This window comes from Gymnoscopelus microlampas (assembly GCF_963454915.1).
Source record: "Gymnoscopelus microlampas genome assembly, chromosome: 12".
Taxonomy (NCBI): domain Eukaryota; kingdom Metazoa; phylum Chordata; class Actinopteri; order Myctophiformes; family Myctophidae; genus Gymnoscopelus; species Gymnoscopelus microlampas.
In genome coordinates, this window is record NC_139949.1 from 52,858,807 (window position 1) to 52,879,655 (window position 20,849).

The window sequence follows — 20,849 nt, forward strand, 5'->3', positions numbered from 1 at the left end:
TAGGCAATTGGAAATACTCCAGTAAAGTAAAAGTACCTCAAAATTGTACTTAAGTAGGCCTACAGTACTCGAGTAAATGTACTTAGTTACTTTACACCACTGGTTCAGACTGAGAGTTGCTGTTTCCATTAGAGAGGATATCGGTTTAAACATAATTATTATTCATGTAAATGCTTTGTGTAAATGCATGCAGATTTGCTAAATATAATGTTTATTTGCTTATAAAGACTGTACACGTGAGCTTTGGTGTGACGTTTAACAATAAATAAAAATATTGAATATATTTTCATCTCATGTCTGTTGAGCATTTATTTAAATAAAGCTCTTTGCACTGAGGAGAGGTAGCTTTTAGTGGTGTGAGGTTTCCCTCTAGTGGATGTTAAAGGCATTGATGTGGTGGTTCCTCCATAAGAATGAATGGTTTATTTATGACATAAATATCATTTGATACATAATATCTCTGCTGTTCGGCTCCAGAATGTTCATTTTTCAGGAAATGAAAAAAACAAAACAAAAAGTGGAGTTAGGAGGTTTTGTTCATCATTGATAAGAACAGCTGAATGGACCTCCAAGCTCACAATGACCCCCCTTTGCTGGAGTTAGCTGGTTTAGCAGAAAGTTTGAGGATCCAATGGAGTTAGCTGGTTTTGTCAGAAGCGCTTTTCAATACTTTTCATTGGTTCAATATTTTTTTTTACCAACACACAGACGTAAAGGGTGTTTCATAGCACTGATTTATGGGAAAAAAATGCAAAAGTGGAAAAATTGAGTTAGCTGGTTCCTGCCGGACAGCAACGATATATTGATTTAACACTTCATTTTTCAAAGAACAATACTGAACACAATTAATAAACTCATGATTTCGGTGTGCCTATAATTTCTCCAATACACACATTAGTGTGTGCCATTCAACTATGTGTATGGGTAGCATATTCCACGTATACTGTACCAATTGTGGAGATGGTATTTAGAGCAGGGGTCTTCAACAGGGGATTCCAGAGTTACTATAAGCGTGGTGACAAATCTTTGTGTTTTTTTTACATTTACCAATTGAACCCTAGTATCTCTGGGGGAAACATTATCAGAAAATAGCCGATCTACAAGCGTTGTGAGCTTGTAGATCGGCTATTTTCAGAATCAAAAGATAAAGATCGGTGTAGAGGGGAAAAAACAGAGCCGACCAACCAAGTACAGAGCCAAAAAGGTGTGTGTGTGGGCGGCGCGTGTGTGTGTGTGTGGGTGCGTGTGTGTGTGTGGGTGCGTGCGTGGGTGGGTGGGTGGGTGCGTGCGTGCGTGCGTGTGTGCGTGGGTGCGTGTGTGTGTGTGGGGGAGAGGGTGGTAGTGTAGCTATTGTATCCTACAGCAACACTCTCATACCTGTGTGTTCCCTCAGGGGCAGGGGGAGGGGAGGGGCTGGGGGCGGGGCCACAACAACACACTCACACCTGTGTGGTCCCCTCAGGGCAGGGGGGAGGGGCTGGGGGGCGGGGCCACGCAGGTGCAGCCTGTGAGGTTGATCGCATCACTCTGTGTTCAGTTTAGACTCTGAAGACACAGAGAGAGGATCTCTATTAATACTGGATTTATACTGTTTAATACAGGATCTCTATTAATACTGGATTTATACCATTTAATACAGGATCTCTATTGATACTGGATTCATACCGTTTAATGTCCGATATATATGGATTAATACCTGGATTTATACCGTTTAATACCAGATTTTTACAGTTTTTATACTGGATCTATAAAGTGTGGGACGGATCGGAGTGTGATGAGTGTGTAGTTTCTGATGTGTGGTTTGTTGTGATAAACAACACATCAACATGCAGCATCACCAGCTGACTGAGGACTCCTGCGCTAACGGTGAGAAACATGATGTTTTCAATGGTTTTACACACACAATGTACTCTGAGAGTGTATAGATGGAACCAAATGGACCTGTAAGGGTCCATTTGGTTTCATCTATACACTCTCAGAGTTACACACCTGTAAGGGTTCATTTGGTTTCATCTATACACTCTCAGAGTTACAGACCTGTAAGGGTCCATTTGGTTCCATGTGTTGACTTTTTGGGTGTATTTAGCCATTTAATGCTGAGAGCAGTGCCAGTGAAGTCATGTGTTTAGTCGACACCCTGTGGCTTGTTGACAGTGTCAATATGATACCTGAACCCTCCTGTCTGTCTGTCTGTCTGTCTGTCTGTCTATTATGTCTGTCTATTATGTCTGTCTGTCTGTGTGTGTGTGTGTGTGTGTGTGTGTGTCTGTCTGTCTGTCTGTCTGTCTGTCTGTCTGTCTGTCTGTCTGTCTGTCTGTCTGTCTGTCTGTCTGTCTGTCTGTCTGTCTATTATGTGTGTCTGTCTGTCTGTCTGTCTGTCTGTCTGTCTGTCTGTCTGTCTGTCTTTCTGAATATCTTGTCTGTCTGTCTGTCTGTCTGTCTGTCTGTGTATATCTTGTGTGTCTGTCTCTTATATTGTACTGTATCTGTCTGTCTGTCTGTCTGTCTGTCTGTCTCTGTATATATCTCGTGTCTCTATGTGTACTGTATCTGCATGCCATCCTAGATGACTACAGGTCTGTTACTATGATCAGAATAGTTTAGTTTGATTATTGGCTCCGGTCCTTGTCAGTCATTTATTTTTAGGTTGTCATATTATCTTCCCTGCAGTCATTTTCCTTCACAAAGCCTGGAAGGCAAACAGAAATGTAATTTACATTTATACATTCCTATGTTCAATGGAAAAAACACAATCATTAATTAATAATTATTTTGTATGAGAATTAATCATCAACTAAAATGAGTTCTGGAAAGAGAGTACTGGCCACCGCAGAAAGTATGCATCGGACTTACCTGTCTCTATCGCTCACTGTCTGTCTGTCTGTCTGTCTGTCTGTCTGTCTGTCTGTCTGTGTGTCTGTCCGTCTCTGTCTCTCTGTCTCTCTGTCTCTGTCTCTGTCTCTGTCTCTCTGTCTCTCTGTCTCTGTCTCTGTCTCTGTCTCTCTGTCTCTCTGTCTCTGTCTCTCTGTCTCTCTGTCTGTCTGTCTGTCTGTCTGTCTGTCTGTCTCTGTCTCTGTCTCTGTCTCTGTCAATTCAATTCAATTCAAATATGCTTTATTGGCATGACAAGCATTCTTATATTGCCAAAGCATTTACATACATTATGATACAAAATAATAATACATATTCAGAATCAGAACAAATAATACAAACAAGACAAGGTCTATTAACTGTAATAGACTTATAGTGTTCACCCATTGTCCTTCATGTTGTGACAGGCTGATACATATTTTGCTGCCAACCTTGAACATTGTCTCTGTGTCTCTGTCTCTGTCTCTCTGATCTGGTCTGATCATGTTATGTCACACTAAACCTCTCTCTCTCTCTCTCTCTCTCTCTCCAGGTTCTGTGGTTCCATTGAGATGTGGTTCTCAGACTGTAGTGTGCGTGATCAGTGGGCCGACCTTCACGGACCCCTACAACACAGACCCCTACAACAACACCCACACGTCAGGTGAGACCACCTTCACAACAGACGCCTATACAACACAGACCCCCTACAACACAGACCCCTACAACACCACCCACACGTCAGGTGACAACCCCAACTAACTTTCTCATTAGGAACCCCACATTTGGCTGAGGACCCCCACACACACACACACACCATCTGAAAATGTTCAGTGGCAGGGTGTAATAGAAAAGAGAATTTTCTCTTGAGAAAATAATAATAATAATGAATTATTATTAATAATTTCATGACATGAAATGCAGCTCAAAGTGCTATACAGAGCAAAATAACCAATTTAACAATAAAGCAAAAAAGATGTAGATCGGCTATTTTTGGTTAAAGAGGTTTTGTGTAGAGGGGAAAAAAAAGCGGTCCAGGTAAAAAAAGAAAATCTAGCAGATCTACACGCTTACAATGCGCCACTTAATGACGCGGTGTAAGCTTGTAGATCAGCTATTTCTGCTATTTTTACATGTATAAAATAATATTATTAAATTGTCAGTAATTTCTTTGTATATTTCAGTTATTTGTCATATCTGTCCTGTACATTTTTTTTAAGCCTAAAAGGCTTCATGTGTTCTAATGTTCAACGGCCAAACAGACAATTAAAACGTTAATCGTAATTATTTGAGTGACAATTAATCGTCAAGTTAAATGTGTAATGGTGACAGCCATGACTACCTGCAGTTAACCTCGCATCGCCAGTCTTTACCCCTCGGAGGAAAGCCTGGTATTCGTTATTAAATTGCCCGTGTGATCCGGTCTAGGCCACGCCTACTGAAAAAAAAAAAAAAGCTTCTGGCGTCTCCCGGTGTTGCGGCTTCCGGTTTTGCGGAGCCGCTTTGTTTTGGTTCCCCCTGTTTGTTTCCCCAATCCCTATTTAAATGGAATAGAATTTCCCCGTGGGATAACATTACATTACGTTACATTACAGTCATTTAGCAGACGCTTTAATCCAAAGCGACTTACAATAAGTGCATTGAACATAGGTAGGGAACGAAACTACTAATCACCATAAGTCTTAAGTGCATTTTCTGCTAAAACAAGCAACCAAGAGTATACCTAGTGCTAAGGTAAAAGTGCAATATATCAGCTACCTATTTCCTTAAACAGATGAGACAAAATAGCTAAATCAAATGAGCAAGAGCTAAAACAAATAATTGTATCGACTAAACAAGATCCAATAAAACAATACAACAATAAAACAAGCGTTCGTACAACTAGTTAACAACAAGTAGGCCAGGCGAAGAGGAAGGGTAGTGTTTCCTGAAGAGGTGGGTTTTCAGCCTGCGGTGAAAGATGGGCAGTGACTCTGCTGTCCTGACATCAGTGTCTCTGCTGTCCTGACATCAGTGACTCTGCTGTCCTGACATCAGCGGGAAGTTAACAAAGGTAGACAGACGCTAAATAGTCTCCGGAAAGTACACTCACATTTATATTAAAAAAATAAGCTAAACTACGCCGCAAGAAGGATTTTATTAGGTAGGCCCTATTACAATGCCCTTGATCGCGGCCGGAGTTATTCTGGGGTGTGGCTTGTGGTTTCCGGCCGCGTGATGACGCGGATGACGCATCTGGTGACGTAGGGTTGCTTCCGCTTCCGACCGGATCATAAACCCGAAAAAGGTATTGATCTCAGGCTAACCTGCAGTTAGATATGTATGCATCCCATCAACATGTGAAGCCTGTTATTATATCCTCCTCCTCCCCTGTCCTGCAGGTCCATTGGTCAATAACACCACAGACGTCCACGGCTTATTAAATCTGCCCGGCAACACCGACCGATGGTCCAACTACAACTTCTGGGTGGGGCTTAGCCTTGCCATACTGTCGGCCTTCCTGATTGGCGGGAGCGTCATTCTCAAGAAGAAAGCCCTGCTCCGATTGGCCTCCAACGGACAAACCAGAGCAAGTGGGTGGAGTTATACTTTTGTACGTTTGTAGCGTTACTCGTGGTTTAGAACTTGGGGGCGTGAGACGTTGAGTCTGACTGGTGTGGTCAAACCCCCCGAACCCAGGCCAAAATACATCGTTATTTTCTATCAATTACACAGCCTATGAGGCCTCGAAGACGTGGAGATTTTATTTTATTTTTGTCGCATTCCAAAGCCAATAATGTAATGGCCGGCGGAGTTATTATTGGCCTAGGAATGCGACAAAAACCCAAACAATAATTTATAGAAAATAAGTCATTATTTTGTGTGAACTACTCCTTTTGGGGCGGGAACCTCTATTTGTAACTATACCTTAAAGGACGACTTCACCGCTTTTCAACCTATCTTCATATAATTGGTCCTCACTAATACTCATGATAAAATGGTACCATTTTTTTCTACTCGGCCTGTGTCTCATAGGAGGGCTGTGGACAGTCCAGAAACCGTCTACCAGTGACATCCTTGTTAGGCATGATTTTATTTTCCAACAAGATTTAAAAAAAAATATTTAGATTTTTATTAACACGAGAACAATGGCTTCTTTTATTACATTGCAACTTTCCAGGAATAGAAAGCCTGCAGTTTCTATTAGCTTGGATTCCCCATTGATGATGTCACTGGTAGAAGGGACTCTGAACTGTCCACAGCTCTCCTCTGAGACACAGGCCGAGTAGAAAAAAATGGCACCATTTTATCATGAGTATTAGTGAGAACCAATTATATGAAGATAGGTTGAAAAGCGGTGAAGTCGTCCTTTAAAGGTCGGGAACCCCTTCTGGGGTTCCTGTGTCTATGTACAGTATTATAGCAACATGCATTTGTTGTCATTTTTGAATACATATTTGAAGTTTTTCCGAAAACTGAGGTCAGGATTTAGAAGGCGTTTTTAGAATCGGCCTCAGGTCCAGTGGTGTAAAGTAACTAAGTACATTTACTTAAGTACTGTACTTAAGTACAATTTTGAGGTATTTGTACTTTACTTGAGTATTTCCAATTTCCAATACTTTTACTTCTACTCCACTACATCTCGGAAGCAAATATTGTACTTTTAAACTCCACTACAATTATTTGAAAACTTTAGTTACTAGTTACTTTTCAGATATAAATTATGATATTATAGAACATACATTAACCACTTTAGCCCTATTTTATACATACCTGTAGGCTATTTGAAAATAGCAGATCTACAAGCTCACAACGCGTCGCGATGCGACGCGTTGTGAGCTTGTAGATCTGCTATTTTCAAATATTTCAGTACTTTTACTTTTGGTACTTTCAGTACATTTTCATGCGCTTTTACTTAAGTAAATTTTGATCTCTGGACTTTTACTTGTAACAGAGTATTTCTATATTGCAGTATTGGTACTAATACTTAAGTAAAGAATTTGAGTACTTTTTCCACCACTGCTCAGGTCTAAATGGGATAAGCATAGTGGTCTCTGCATCTCTGTGTGTGTGTGTGTGTGTGTGTGTGTGTGTGTGTGTGTGTGTGTGTGTGTGTGTGTGTGTGTGTGTGTGTGTGTGTGTGTGTGTGTGTGTGTGTGCGTGTGCGCTCAGCCACCTGAGAGCCAAGTTATGTCGTTTTTAGCTTGTATTTACCAAGGGCTGAATGGACAATGCATGTGCCTCCGCCCTGGTTACACTCATTGTGTGTGTGTGTGTGTGTGTGTGTGTGTGTGTGTGTGTGTGTGTGTGTGTGTGTGTGTGTGTGTGTGTGTGTGTGTGTGTGTGTGTGTGTGTGTGTGTGTGTGTGTCTCACACACACACACGCACGCACGCACGCACGCACGCACGCACGCACGCACGCACGCACGCACGCACGCACGCACGCACGCACACAGAGCTCTGGTTTCACGTTCACACCAGTTTTACTGGAGCTGAATAATAGCTTTAGTCTACACACACACACACACACACACACACACACACACACACACACACACACACACACACACACACACACACACACACACGTCAAATAGAATTTACACTAATAAAATCCTTAGTGTAAATTTAACTATTTTTCTTTTTTCCTACTCTGTGTTATAAATGGATAAACTAACAGCAACCATGTGATTGTGTTCTGCCATGATTGTTTATTGCGGGGCCCCTATCCACTGTTTATGCTCCACCATGTATAATAGAGGTTCTCAAACTTGTATATGCCTGCCTGGACCCCTGTTTAACAGGGTACATTTTTGCTGAGCCTCTTCAAAATATAAATAAAGCATCATTAAATAATTCGGAGCGTTGAATAGGACTGTTTAATACATTATTCAGGACAAATTAAAGGATAGGATAGGATACATATTTATTGTATCGTTGTGTTAACACAAATCGTGTCCCTTTCATTCTAACGTGTGTGTGTGTGTGTGTGTGTGTGTGTGTGTGTGTGTGTGTGTGTGTGTGTGTGTGTGTGTGTGTGTGTGTGTGTGTGTGTGTGTGTGTGTGTGTGTGTGTGCGCGTGTGTGTGTGTGTGTGTGTGTGTGTGCGCGTGTGCGTGTGCGTGCGTGTGTGCTGTTCCAGGTGATGGCGGTCACGGCTATCTAAAAGACTGGCTGTGGTGGGGTGGCCTATTAACCAGTAAGAACTGAATATGCATCAACATGTACTTAATGTGTAATAACATGTATTTAATGTGTAATAACATGTATTTAATGTGTAATAGCATGTATTTAATGTGATGAAACTGTCAGCTCTGGAAATGTTCATCAAAAAAGTGGACGATGCAGATAAAAGTCAACTTACCGTGACACACGGACACAACTTGAATACGTTTGCATGGCCCTTAATCTCTGTATCATATATTTCTATCATTTTCCTCTACAGTATGGATGATGTGGAGTTTGTCATCATTGATTGCTTATCATGCCTCTCTCTCTCTTTGTCTGTCTGTCTGTCTCTGTCTCTCTCTCTCTGTGTGTGTGTGTGTGTGTGTGTGTGTGTGTGTGTGTGTGTGTGTGTGTGTGTGTGTGTGTGTGTGTGTGTGTGTGTCTCTCTCTCTCTCTCTCTCTCTCTCTCTCTCTCTCTCTCTCTCTCTCTCTCTCTCTCTCTCTCTCTCTCTCTCTCTCTCTCTCTCTCTCTCTCTCTCTCTCTCTCTCTCTCTCTCTCTCTCTCTCTCTCTCTCTCTCTCCTCCTCTATCTTTCCGTCTCTCCTCTGTCTGTCTGTCTGTCTGTCTCTCTCTCTCTCTCTCTCTCTCTCTCTCTCTCTCTCTCTCTCCCCCCCCCCCCTCCAGTGGGTGTAGGGGAGGGGGCTAACTTTGCAGCCTACATGTTTGCAGCAGCCACGGTGGTGACCCCTCTGGGGGCTCTGAGCGTCCTGATCAGGTAACGCTTGTCCTCTTTATGTGTATGATCCACTTATATTCATATGTTGTTCCAGGCTCTTTATGTATATGATCCACTCATATTCATGTGTTGTTCCAGGGACCCCCAAGAAGCAAATATTTCAGTAAAGAATGTGTGCTTTGAAAATATATATTCAAAAATGTGCTCACATTTTCACGATTAAAAAAAAATAGCAGATCTACAAGCTCGCAGCGCGGCACTCGGTGGCGCGCTGCAAGCTTGTAGATCTGCTATTTTGGGGAAAAAAAGTTTGAGGTATTTCTTTTTACTTCTGCTCCACTACATCTCAGAGTCAAATTTACTCCACTAGAAATATTTGGAAATGTTAATTTTCAATTCAATTCAATTTTATTAAAGTGTCAAATCATAACAAGTTGTGTCAAGACACTTTACATGTAGAGAAGAGACCCGACAATCCCACCCTGAGCAAGCAATTTTGCGACAGTGGCAACGGAAAACTCCCCCTTAACTGGAAGAAACGTCAGGCAGACCCAAGGCTCTAGGGCAGTGGTTCTCAAACTTTTTCATGTCAAGGACCCCCAAATTGACACTTATTAGCCCGCGGACCCCCATTTCAAAGATATGCCAGGGACCCCCATAAGAGATGATTTTTTTTTACGGCTCTAGCAGTGATTCTCAACCATTTTAATTTCAAGGACGCCCAGTTTGACATGCATTAGGGCTACAGACCCCCATTTAATGGCATTTCTATCACTTGGACCGCAATTTATATTGTAAAATCTATGTCAATGTAACTCTGAGAGTGTACAAATGCAACCAAATGGACCCGTTAGGGTCCATTTGGTTCCATTTGTACACTCTCAGAGTTACAGACCCATAAGGGTCCATTTGGTGCCTAATCTATCATTTAGCTGGGGACCCCCTGGAACCCCCTCAAGTACCCCTGGGGGTCCCCGGACCCCACTTTCAGAACCAATGCTCTAGGGTGGCGGCCTTCTGCCTTGACCGTGTCAGGGGGAAAGAAGAGAGAGTAGTAACAATAACAATAGTAGCAAATATAATAGTGTAAGAAATGTTAGTTACTAGTTACTTTGTAGATTTTGATCATTATTACACAACATACATCAACCACTTCAGCCCTATATTATATATCATCGGGGTCCAGGACGAACCAGCGAACTCCATTTTCATCTTTTTTTTTTTTTCATAGATCAACGCTATTGAACTTACGTCTGTGTAAAAAATCAAAACATTTGAACCAATGAAAAGTATTAAAAAGCGCCTCTGACAAAAACTCCCAACTCCATTGTATCCTCAAACGTCAAAAACAAACAACTCCCCCCTCTCCTGTCCAATGCTGCCTTTTAACAGCATGAGTAGAGCGCGCTGCGAGGAGCGAGGAGGAGGAACACGTAAACAAACTCCCCGTAGTCTGTTAAAACTATGCAGTGTACCTGTTTATCAAACTTAGCACTGACGCTAATGTTATGAAAACAAGTAATTATATTTCTAAAATCTATGAAGTGTTTAATGTGAGCAATGTGACAAGAAGAAAGGCGTTCATAGCATTTTGAGTCACGCTGGTTCTACTACCTCTTTGCAGAAGTTATTGTAATATTTAAAGTCCTGTTTATTATTTTAGGCCTATATAATAAGTGTCATGAAGCATCAGGGCATTAATTTCACACGTTGTTGCGATGCATTGTGAGCTTGGAGATCCATTGCTAGCCTTTGGGAATTTGTACCCTTTTGAAACCTCTCCCTCAGCAGCGAGTGGAGCTATTGTTGTTCGGACTCCTAACTCCATTTCAGCTTGATTTCTGCTCGTCTGAAACTACTAACTCCACTTGCGCTTGATTTGGGTAAAGTGTTAATAATATAATATCACATGCAAGTATCTGACTATATATAAAGTCACTATACCAACTTTGATGAGGCAGTATTGCTTTGTTTTAAAAATATGGTTTTCTTCATTTCCTGAAAAAAAAAATGTTTTTTCGTTTCATGAACAATGAGCGTTTTGGAGTTAGCAGGTTTGTGCTGGACAGCAGAGATCTATATATTTTTGGCCATTTGAAAATAGCAGATCTACAAGCTCACAATGCACCGCATTTTGAGCTTGTAGATCGACAATTGTTTTAATACATTTTGAACATTCTGCACGATGAGTACTTTTACTTTTGGTACTTTAAGTATATTTATATTTTAAGTACATTTTGAATACGGGACTTCTACTTGTGACAGAGTATCTACATTGCAGTATTGATACTTTTACTTAAAGGACGACTTCACCACTTTTCAACATATCTTCATATAATAGGTCCTCACTAATGCTCATGATAAAATGGTACAATTTTTTTCTAATCAGTCAGTGTCTCAGAGGAGGGCTGTAGACAGTTCAGAAACCCGTCTACCAGTGACATCATCGATGGGGAATCCAAGCTAATAGAAACTGCAGGCTTTGTATTCCTGGAAAGTTGCAATGCAATAATAGATCCCATTGTTCTCGCCTTAATAAAAATCTGAATAAAGAAATTGTAATCTTTTTGGAAAAAAAATCCTGCCTAACGATGATGTCACTGGTAGACGGGTTTCTGGACTGTCCACAGTCCTCCTATGAGACACAGACCAAGTAGAATTTTATTTTATCATTTTATCATTAGTGAGGACCTATTATATGAAGATATGTTGAAAAGTGGTGAAGTCGTCCTTTAAGTAAAACATGTTTGTACATTTTTCCACCACTGCAGTCAATACATTATGTTGACTTTGAATATATTACATGATAAACAAATACTGCACTGATTGTTTTGTCCTCCACACCTGTGTGCCTCTCACACTGACCACATTCAAAACAATATGCAGCTTATCAACAGTACTCAAATGTTTTACTTAAGTCAAAGTGGCAATACTGCAATGTAGAAATACTCTGTTACAAGTAAAAGTCCAGAACTCAAAATTGACTTAAGTAAAATTACAAAATATACTAAAGTATGAAGTATACTAGTATTATGCATTTCAGAAGTTTTCAAATGTATAAAGATCTTTTGAAAATAGCTAATCCACAAGTTCACAATGTGTTGCATAGCGACACATTTTGTGCTTGTAGATCGGCTATTTTCAAATGGCCGAGTGTGTGTGTGTGTGTGTGTGTGTGTGTGTGTGTGTGTGTGTGTGTGTGTGTGTGTGTGTGTGTGTGTGTGTGTGTGTGTGTGTGTGTGTGTGTGTGTGTGTGTGTGTGTGTGTGTGTGTGTGTGTGTGTGTGTGTAGAAGTCCAGTAAAGTAAAAAAAATACCTTAAAAAAATTACATGAGTACAGTACTTGAGTACATGTACTTTGTTTGTCCACCACACCTGTGTGCCAGTCTCACACTGACCACATTCAAAACAATATACAGCCTATCAGAGGCAGCCTGTCACAGGCAGCCTGTCGGAGGCAGCCTATCACAGGCAGCCTGTGAGCTGTGATAGTGTTCACATTGCAGCCACGGCCGTATCGAGGAACACCTTCAAACGTGGGAATCAAACAACTCTATATACAGTGGTGGAAAGTAACTAAGTACATTTACTTAAGTACAATTTTGAGGTATTTGTACTTTACTTGAGTATGTCCAATTTCCAATACTTTTACTTCTACTCCACTACATCTCAGAGGCAAATATTGTACTTTTACTCCACTACAATTATTTGAAAACTTTAGTTACTAGTTACTTTTTAGATATAAATTATGGAATTATGAAACATACATTAACCACTTCAGCCCTATTGTATACCTAGGCTATTTGAAAATAGCCGATCTACAAGCTCACAACGCGTCGCATCGCGTTTTGAGCTATTTTATGGAAACCTTTGGTTTGTACAAATGGAACAAAATTTTGGTTTTCAAAAATACATTTTAAAGACATTTTGAAATACGTTTTCGTGAACGGAAATGACAGAACACATGACAGCCTCTGGAATGGGCTTTCAGGGGGTGTAGTTATAAAAAAAAAATCGCATTATGCACACTTTTTTTCAAAAAGGGCCGCATAAAAAATGTACTTAAAGTAAAAGTACAAAAGTATCAGCGTCAAAATATACTTAAAATACCAAAAGTAAAAGTACTCATTATGCAGAATGTCCCGTTTCACAAGTTATCATAATGTCTAAAACGTATTCAAAAATCTTTTGAAAATAGCGAATCTACAAGCTCATAACGCGTCGCATCGTGGCCCGTTGAGAGCTTGTAGATATGCTGTTTTCAAATAGCCAAAGTTCAGTGGTTAATGCATGTTTTGTAATAATAATAATACAAATCTACAAAGTAACTAATAACTTTTTTTTTTACGTTTTCTAATAATTGTAGTGGAATAAAAAGTACAATATTTGCCTGTAGTTGAGATGTAGTGGAGTAGAAGAAAAAGCACAGAAAATTGGAAATACTCCAGTGAAGTAAGAGATACCTCAAAAGTGTACTTAAAGTACAGTACTTGAGTACATGTACTTAGTTACTTTCCACCACTGATGGCGCCCTATGAGAGAAACCCTGCTGTTTAAAGTTGAAACCTCGTCTCTCTCTCTCTCTCTCTCTCTCTCTCTCTCTCTCTCTCTCTCTCTCCCCCCCCACAGTGCAGTTCTGTCCTCCTACCTGCTGGGGGAGACACTGAACTTCCTGGGGAAGCTGGGCTGTCTGCTGTGCATCCTGGGCAGCACCCTGATGGTCATCCACGCCCCGGAGGAGGAGGAAGTGACATCACTGCAGCAGATGACCCACATGCTGCTGGAACCCGGTGAGGAAACCAAGCTTGACCTTTGACCTGTCAGTCAGTGGCGTCAGTTCAGCCAAAGCTAAGGTATGGCAGGGTTAGGGCTGCCAACTCCCAGAGATGGAGAAAAAAAAGGGACACTTATCCTGGGCGCGCGCAGTGGCGTGCACAGACATTTTGAGGGGCAGGTGCTCAAGTAAATTATACTTTTCTTTGTTTACTTGGTCTGCTCTTTTTTCCCTCTACACCTATACCTCTTTGCCAAAAATAGCCGATCTACAAGCCCACAACGCCTCGCAGCGCGAGGCGTTGTGGGCTTGTAGATCTGCTATTTTTGGCTAAAGTTCTCCTCAGAAAAGGGATGCTAGGTTTCGAGTGGTTATGGTAAAAAGAAAAATCATATCACATAAAGATTTGGCGGACCCCCTGTAGTAACTCTGAGGACCCCCTAGGGGTCCCGGACCCCCTGTTGAAGACCCCTGCTGTAAACTGAAAAAAAAAAAAAATTCAAAAGGGCACTTCTGGTCAAGAGGGCAAAGGGCGGGACTCTAGCACCACCTAGAGTCTATCTGTGCACGTCCCTGGGCGCGCGGCAAAGCCGTGAGTCAGCATTTTTTTTTGTGGGGGGGGGGGTCCAACCTAGCCTGGTAAAGCCCCTCCCTCCGGAAAATCTAATTTCCATTTGATTTCAGGAGTGAAGGCTGGCCTGAAGGCTTATCAGGGCGTTTCTTGCCAGTTCACCAAATGGACTCGCCCATCAGCGTCCTTAGCCTGGTAAAGCCCCTCCTCGCTCATCCTTCTGTGATTGGCAGCGAAAGTTGACCAATCAAGTGGCGAGTTCGAGTGAACCCGAATGGATCCGAGTGCAGCCGACCAAAATGGAAACGGCAGCCATTGTTTTCTGTGCGTTGTTTTTACTTTTGGTTTTAAAACTTTAAAACGCTCTCCAACTTCTTATTTGAGGCACGTAATGGCTTTTAAGATATTGTTTGGATAGAACTGAGTTGTTTAACTTCATATATGTGATCAATTAATCATGATGACAGAGCCTATTTAGAAATAAAAAATAAGAGAACCGGCAGGGGCGGGCAGTGACACGCATGTATCCGAATAAGGCAACCTATGTAGGGCATGGCCATCTCAACAGTCCCGTTGCGTCACATTAGTCTGGAGGTGGTAAAAATGCAGTGCTGATTGGCTGAAGGGGAATGACTGCTGATTGGCTGAAGGGGTTGTCAGTCAACGGTATTACTCCCGCCCAACTCCAGCCCACAGCCAAAAACACACACAGGTTCTCATGCCAGACTCCATCCTGAAATGAAATGGAAATGATATTTTCCGGAAAGAGGGGCTTTACCAGGCTAGGTCCAACCCCCCAAAACCCCTGAAATGGATAGAAAACTAGAAAAAGTGCTCCTCGGAGCACAGGCCTCCGCCAGGTCAGGTAGGTTATTGTGGCCTCCTGGTGGCGCTATAATAGGCCAATGTGAAAAGGGCGGCATTTCTTCCTCGGGCTAGTGGGAATGTGCGTGCATTCATGATTTGAGGCATTTTGTTGCAAAAATGTGTTTTGCTAAATTAGACCTGCTGGTGGCGCTATAAGAGGCCAATGTGAAATGGGTGGCATTTCTTCCGCGGCCTAGTGGGAATGTGCGTGTGAAATTTTCACGGAAATGGCACACTGTGTTCATGATTTTAGACATTTTGTTCAAAACGGACCAATCCTGCAAACTTTTCCTTGTCCATATGTATTATAATCTGTGGAAGGAACTTTAATGTTATCCCTCTTTTTGTTACGTGGATTGTTATTTCTTCTATTGGCTGTTGGTTGTCATGGATACCAGTTCCCACCTGATGTTGTGTGGGAGGTCAGACCGCTGCAGATGGTACTGAATAACTGCCAGCTTGCATAATGTCTTCAGGCTAGGACTTAAGTCTAAGACATACAGGTCATCATTGGCTGTGCCTCCAAAGAGGATTATGCGATATCCCACCATGCAACAGAATACAGTGGAACTCCATACTGAAGTATAATAAGTGCTTAAACATGGAACATTCCCTTTGAACTGAATCTTCTTCCAGGTGAAGGTCGCTGGACTGAATTTCCACAGATCATTGAAGTCCTGGTTATAGTACCTGCTGCCACCAAATATGTACAGCTCTCCATTGTAGGAAAAGGCTGAATGACCGTAGCGTTGTTCTGGAAGAAGCTGTGCAGAAGGCGTGTTAAGCCAGCAGGTGGTCTCTGTGTCAAACACACTGATGGTGTAGCTGATACCCCCCCAGCCCCCAAATACAAACATCTTGGTCCCGATGATGGTGGCAGAGTGATATGATGAAGCCGGTGGTGGAGTTCCTCTTGTGTTAATTAAAGACCAGACCATTGTGGTGGTGTCCAACCTGTAGGTGTCATTAGTGTATCGAGTCAGCTCTCTGTATCCTCCATAGATAAACATGACCTTCCCTAAGACACTGGCTGAGTGGCCCTCCCTCCCCTCTGGAACATTCCCAGAAACCCTGGGTTTGAGCATTCTGTGGGCGTCGACATCAAATGCATAAAGCACCTTGCTGTAGTTCCAAGTGTCAGTTACTCCCCCCCAGAGGTAGATGAAAGGGTCTATCAGCACAGCTGTGCGGCTACTACGCATGGGGAGAACAAGGGGACGTTGTGCTCTTCCAGGTGTCTCTGGGGGCAACTTGATCCAGCATAAAGACACTGCGTTGAAGACATGAACTTCAGTCTGACGCTTGGACTTGATAAAGTCCCCTTTAAAGCAGTAAACTTTGTGATTCACTGCTACAGCAGCATCATACGGTATCTCTGGAAGCCCTTTTAGGTGCACCGTCCAACGAAGCATTTCACACAGTAGTTTATAAGTTTCACCCTGTAAGAGAACACAGTCCTGAATAACTGATGGAATGACTGATTGAATGACTTGAAGGAATGTAGTACTATTGTGTGTGTCAGAACTTATATTGGTTAGCGGGCCTACGTGTGACGTACACATGATGTCACGTGTAGGCCAAGTCAGTGTGTCGTAGATGACTGACGTCATAGACTGACCTGCAACTACCAACTACTCTGGCAACCGCTACAGTGGTTATGTTATGATTTTATTTAGTGTTAATTCCTTTTGCAAACACACAATACAGTTTCAGTTTGTTATCATACTTCTGTAAAGCCCTATTTTTGGGTGGTTTAGTCGCCCCTATAAGTGGGTTTGGGACTCATCCGTAGCGAAAGTTTTTCTTCCGTCGCGGAAATTTGTCTTTCGCTGTACTGTCGAAAGACAAATTTTCTTGTCTTTCCCACTTCACACTGGGTGTGATTTTTTTAATAATTATTTCAGTTAACTAAAAAGTTTAGTTTTTTTCTCTCTCAATTCTAGTTTTCATTCTTTTGTTAGACTAGAACAGTGTCCGTTGGGCACCGGCCTGCTCGGGAAATATGCAAATAGGGAACGAATGCCCCACCCTGTTATGCAATGCCCGTTAGGCCTATAGCCGTTGTCAGAGTACCCGCTGTAACCGTCTTTTCATCATTTTCCTTTTTATTTTATTAAGCTTTTTCAGATACAGGCTTTATGAATAATGATGATGGATGTGTGACAGGGTTCCTGGTTGTTTTGTTATATTTATCAGTTATTTTATCATAACCCTGGTGGTGTGTGTGTGACAGGGTTCTTGGTTGTTTTGTTATATGTATTAGTTATTTTATCTTAACCCTGGTGGTGTGTGTGCATGTGACAGGGTTCTTGGTCTACGCCAGCGTGCTGCTGCTCTCCTGTCTGGTTCTCATGCTGTACGCCTCGCCTCGCTTTGGAGCCTCCAACATCCTGGTGTACGTTGGCATCTGCTCTCTGCTGGGAGCCTTCACCGTGTCCTCCGTCAAAGGCCTGGGCATCGCCATCCATACAGGTACGTTCCTCTGTCAAAGGCCTGGGCATCGCCATCCATACAGGTACGTTCCTCTGTCAAAGGCCTGGGCATCGCCATCCATACAGGTACGTTCCTCTGTCAAAGGCCTGGGCATCGCTAGCCCTGGTTCAGAGCGTTAGTGAGTTCTCTCTAACGCCCTGGAAGACCCTGGGCTCTGCACTTGTACAAGGAATTCCACTGCCCTGTGAGGGCTCCAACAGCAGTGAAAATAAACAAAACCATTTCACTACTCCCCCCCCCCCCCCCCCCCCCTCTCTCTCTCCAGTTCTCTCAGACAGCTCAGTGATCAGCCGTCCTCTCACCTGGATCTTGCTGCTCACCCTCATCGCCTCCATAGTGACACAGGTCAGTCTTAAATCATGTTATTGCGCGGCTTGGTTGGATGCTTGATTCTGATTGGAATTCAGCGGTGTGTTATTTAAGCAATAATACATGAGAGGGTGTGCTTTACCGTCATTATTGGCACGCCAGTGATGCGGTCAGGAACGAGGCGGAGCCGATTATACAACAGTTACCAACAAAAACACATCCAAATGTATTCATATTGTGGGGCAATTCATAATACAAATGTTTATGAATTATTTATGAACGCTATTATCCGTTTCCCTGTAAAGAGAAGAGTTTATTTGACCGAGACATTAAATAGTCCCTGTAGCAGCGCTGTGAGGCACCGTCTCATCAACACAGCTGATTCCAGTAGGCTATATGCTCCGGCGTACGACCGTGTCACGTGGCCAAAATAACTGATCTACAAGCTGACAACGTGTCGTGATGGCGACGCGTTGTGAACTTGTAGATCGGCTGTAGATTTCGTAAGTCCACCAAATAAGTCAAAATTAACAACATAGTCCATTTTGCGTAGCTGTTTGTCCTCCGGTGGCGGCGGTGGGTCAGGCTACTGTCTTTTGTTTGTTTTCCTACCGTGGGACAGCGTGACAGCACAGCTGTGCCATATATGGTCTAATCAGGTGCGGACTGCAGTGCGGAGTGATTTATTAATGTGATTAGGCCCGTGCTATCATGCTGGTTTGAAACACGGCTAGATAGCTATTTCAACCAATCAGATTGCTTGGTCGGAACTACCTGTTGTATAATTCTGAATAATGACCGCTGAGCTGGATAACGTAACAGACCGCTGTCCAGGGACGTGCACAGATAGACTCTAGGTGGTGCTAGAGCACCTGCCCTTTGCCCTCTTGACCAGAAGTGCCCTTTTGAAAAAAAGGAAAAAAAAAACGTTTTTGTTTTTTTCAGTTTACAGTAGGGGTCTTCAACAGGGGGTCCGGGACCCTTAGGGGGTCCTCAGAGTTACTACAGGGGGTCCGCCAAATCTTTATGTGATATGATTTTTCTTTTTACCATAACCACTCGAAACCTAGCATCCCTTTTCTGAGGAGAACTTTAGCCAAAAATAGCAGATCTACAAGCCCACAACGCCTCGCAGCGCGAGGCGTTGTGGGCTTGTAGATCGGCTATTAGTATTAGTATTTTTTTTTTTTGGCTGAACTACTCCTTTAAACATTTGAAGCGAAAATAGACAATGCAGTGAGTTAGTAAACGGAAAATTGCCCCCAAAATCCCCCGATATGCTTCTGTTGGTAGTCGCTCTAGTTTTGAGCGACCTGCTAGCACACACACACTCCTGCGACCAGTGTTGCCAGATTCTGTGAGAGAAACAAGCAACCAGGTCTTGAAAACCAGCCCAAAAGAAGCGACTATGGGGCCACATGAGCACTTTAACATGCGTTGTGAGCTTGTAGATCTGCTATTTTCAAATAGCCTAAGTATAAAATAGGGCTAAAGTAGTTAATGTATGTTTTATAATGTAAGAATTTCTATCTGCAAAGTAATTAGTAACTAAAGTTTTCAAATAATTGTAGTACAATATTTGCCTCTGAGATGTAGTGGAGTAGAAGTAAAAGTATTGGAAATTGGAAATACTCAAGTAGAGTATACATAGAGTAAACATACCTCAAAATTATACTTAAGTAAATGCACGTAGTTACTTTCCACCACTGCAGCAGAACAATGTCAGCACTCATTGAACCTTGAACGTCCTTCAAGGTGCGTTTGTTTAGAGTATATACGGGCGACTCAGGTCAGGAACAAACAGTACGTGAGTTGTTGCCTGTTCTATTTTAAATGACAACAACTCACCTCAGGAACATAATATGTTCCTGAGGTGAGTTGTTGTCATTTAAAACAACAACAACAACAACAGCAACAACGCAACTATGTGAGTTGTTGCTATTTTAAAAGACAATAACGCAGGAGCCCGGTGGCGCAGTCAGTACACGCTACGTCCTACCGGGGAAACTCCCCCCTGTCAGGTGATATGAAGCTGCTTTGCTAGCTCCTCATGCATCGAAGGAGACATGAGCTCAGTACGGGCAGTGGCGTGCACAGACATTTTGAGGGGCAGGTGCTCAAGTAAATTATACTTTTTTTTGTTTACTTGGTCTGCTCTTTTTTCCCTCTACACCTATACCTCTTTGACAAAAATAGCCGATCTACAAGCCCACAACGCCTCGCGCTGCGAGGCGTTGTGGGCTTGTAGATCGGATTAGATATTTTTGGCTAAAGTTCTCCTCAGAAAAGGGATGCTAGGTTTCGAGTGGTTATGGTAAAAAGAAAAATCATATCACATAAAGATTTGGCGGACCCCCTGTAGTAACTCTGACGACCCCCTAGGGGTCCCGGACCCCCTGTTGAAGACCCCTGCTGTAAACTGATTTTTTTTTCAAAAGGGCACTTCTGGTCAAGAGGGCAAAAGGGCAGGTGCTTTAGCACCACCTAGAGTCTATCTGTGCACGTCCCCGAGTACGGGGCTCTCCCCAGGCTGGCAGAGGGAGAGTAGCGTGAGGCATTGGCACTGGGTGAAAAATGGGTTACAACATCGTGGGATAAAAAAACTTGACAACAACTCACGTCAGGAACATACAGTATGTGAGTCGTTGCCTGTTCTATTTTAAATGACAGCATGTTTAGACCTGGAGGACATTTCCTTGAGCTCTGGCATTCATTCCTCTGCTGTCTGTGAACTCTCCTGACCCTGCATGGTGTGTTTTATATGTGACCCAGTTTATTGTGCTCGCATGCTTTCTACTTTCATAGTCTCTGTTATTTATTATTATTATTATTATTACGGCCAAACCCTATGGCACTGTTTGTCAAACCTTTCGGGCTGTGACTGACCACCCGAAATAATCACCTCTCTCTCTCTCTCTCTCTCTCTCTCTCTCTCTCTCTCTCTCTCTCTCCCTCTCTCCTGCTCCCTCCCTCTCTCTCTCCCCCTCTCTCTCTCTCTCTCTCTCTCTCTCTCTCTCTCTCACTCACTCACTCACTCACTCACTCACTCACTCACTCACTCACTCACTCACTCTCTCACTCTCCCTCTCTCTCTCCCTCTCT

At 42.7% G+C, this 20,849-nt stretch overlaps 1 protein-coding gene across 1 annotated transcript in view; it reads left to right on the plus strand.

Annotated features, from left to right (window-relative positions):
• Positions 1–1,567: 1,567 nt before the first annotated feature.
• nipal4 (NIPA like domain containing 4) overlaps positions 1,568–20,849 on the plus strand; it is a 27,148-nt gene continuing 7,866 nt past the window's right edge. Inside the window, exons 1-8 of the mRNA XM_084073761.1 lie at positions 1,568–1,866; positions 3,404–3,514; positions 5,232–5,423; positions 7,972–8,028; positions 8,682–8,772; positions 13,363–13,523; positions 17,250–17,417; positions 17,704–17,783. Of these exons, the coding sequence (XP_083929887.1) occupies positions 1,827–1,866; positions 3,404–3,514; positions 5,232–5,423; positions 7,972–8,028; positions 8,682–8,772; positions 13,363–13,523; positions 17,250–17,417; positions 17,704–17,783 (900 nt within the window). The 5' untranslated portion in view covers positions 1,568–1,826. The remainder of the gene's footprint in view (positions 1,867–3,403; positions 3,515–5,231; positions 5,424–7,971; positions 8,029–8,681; positions 8,773–13,362; positions 13,524–17,249; positions 17,418–17,703; positions 17,784–20,849) is intronic.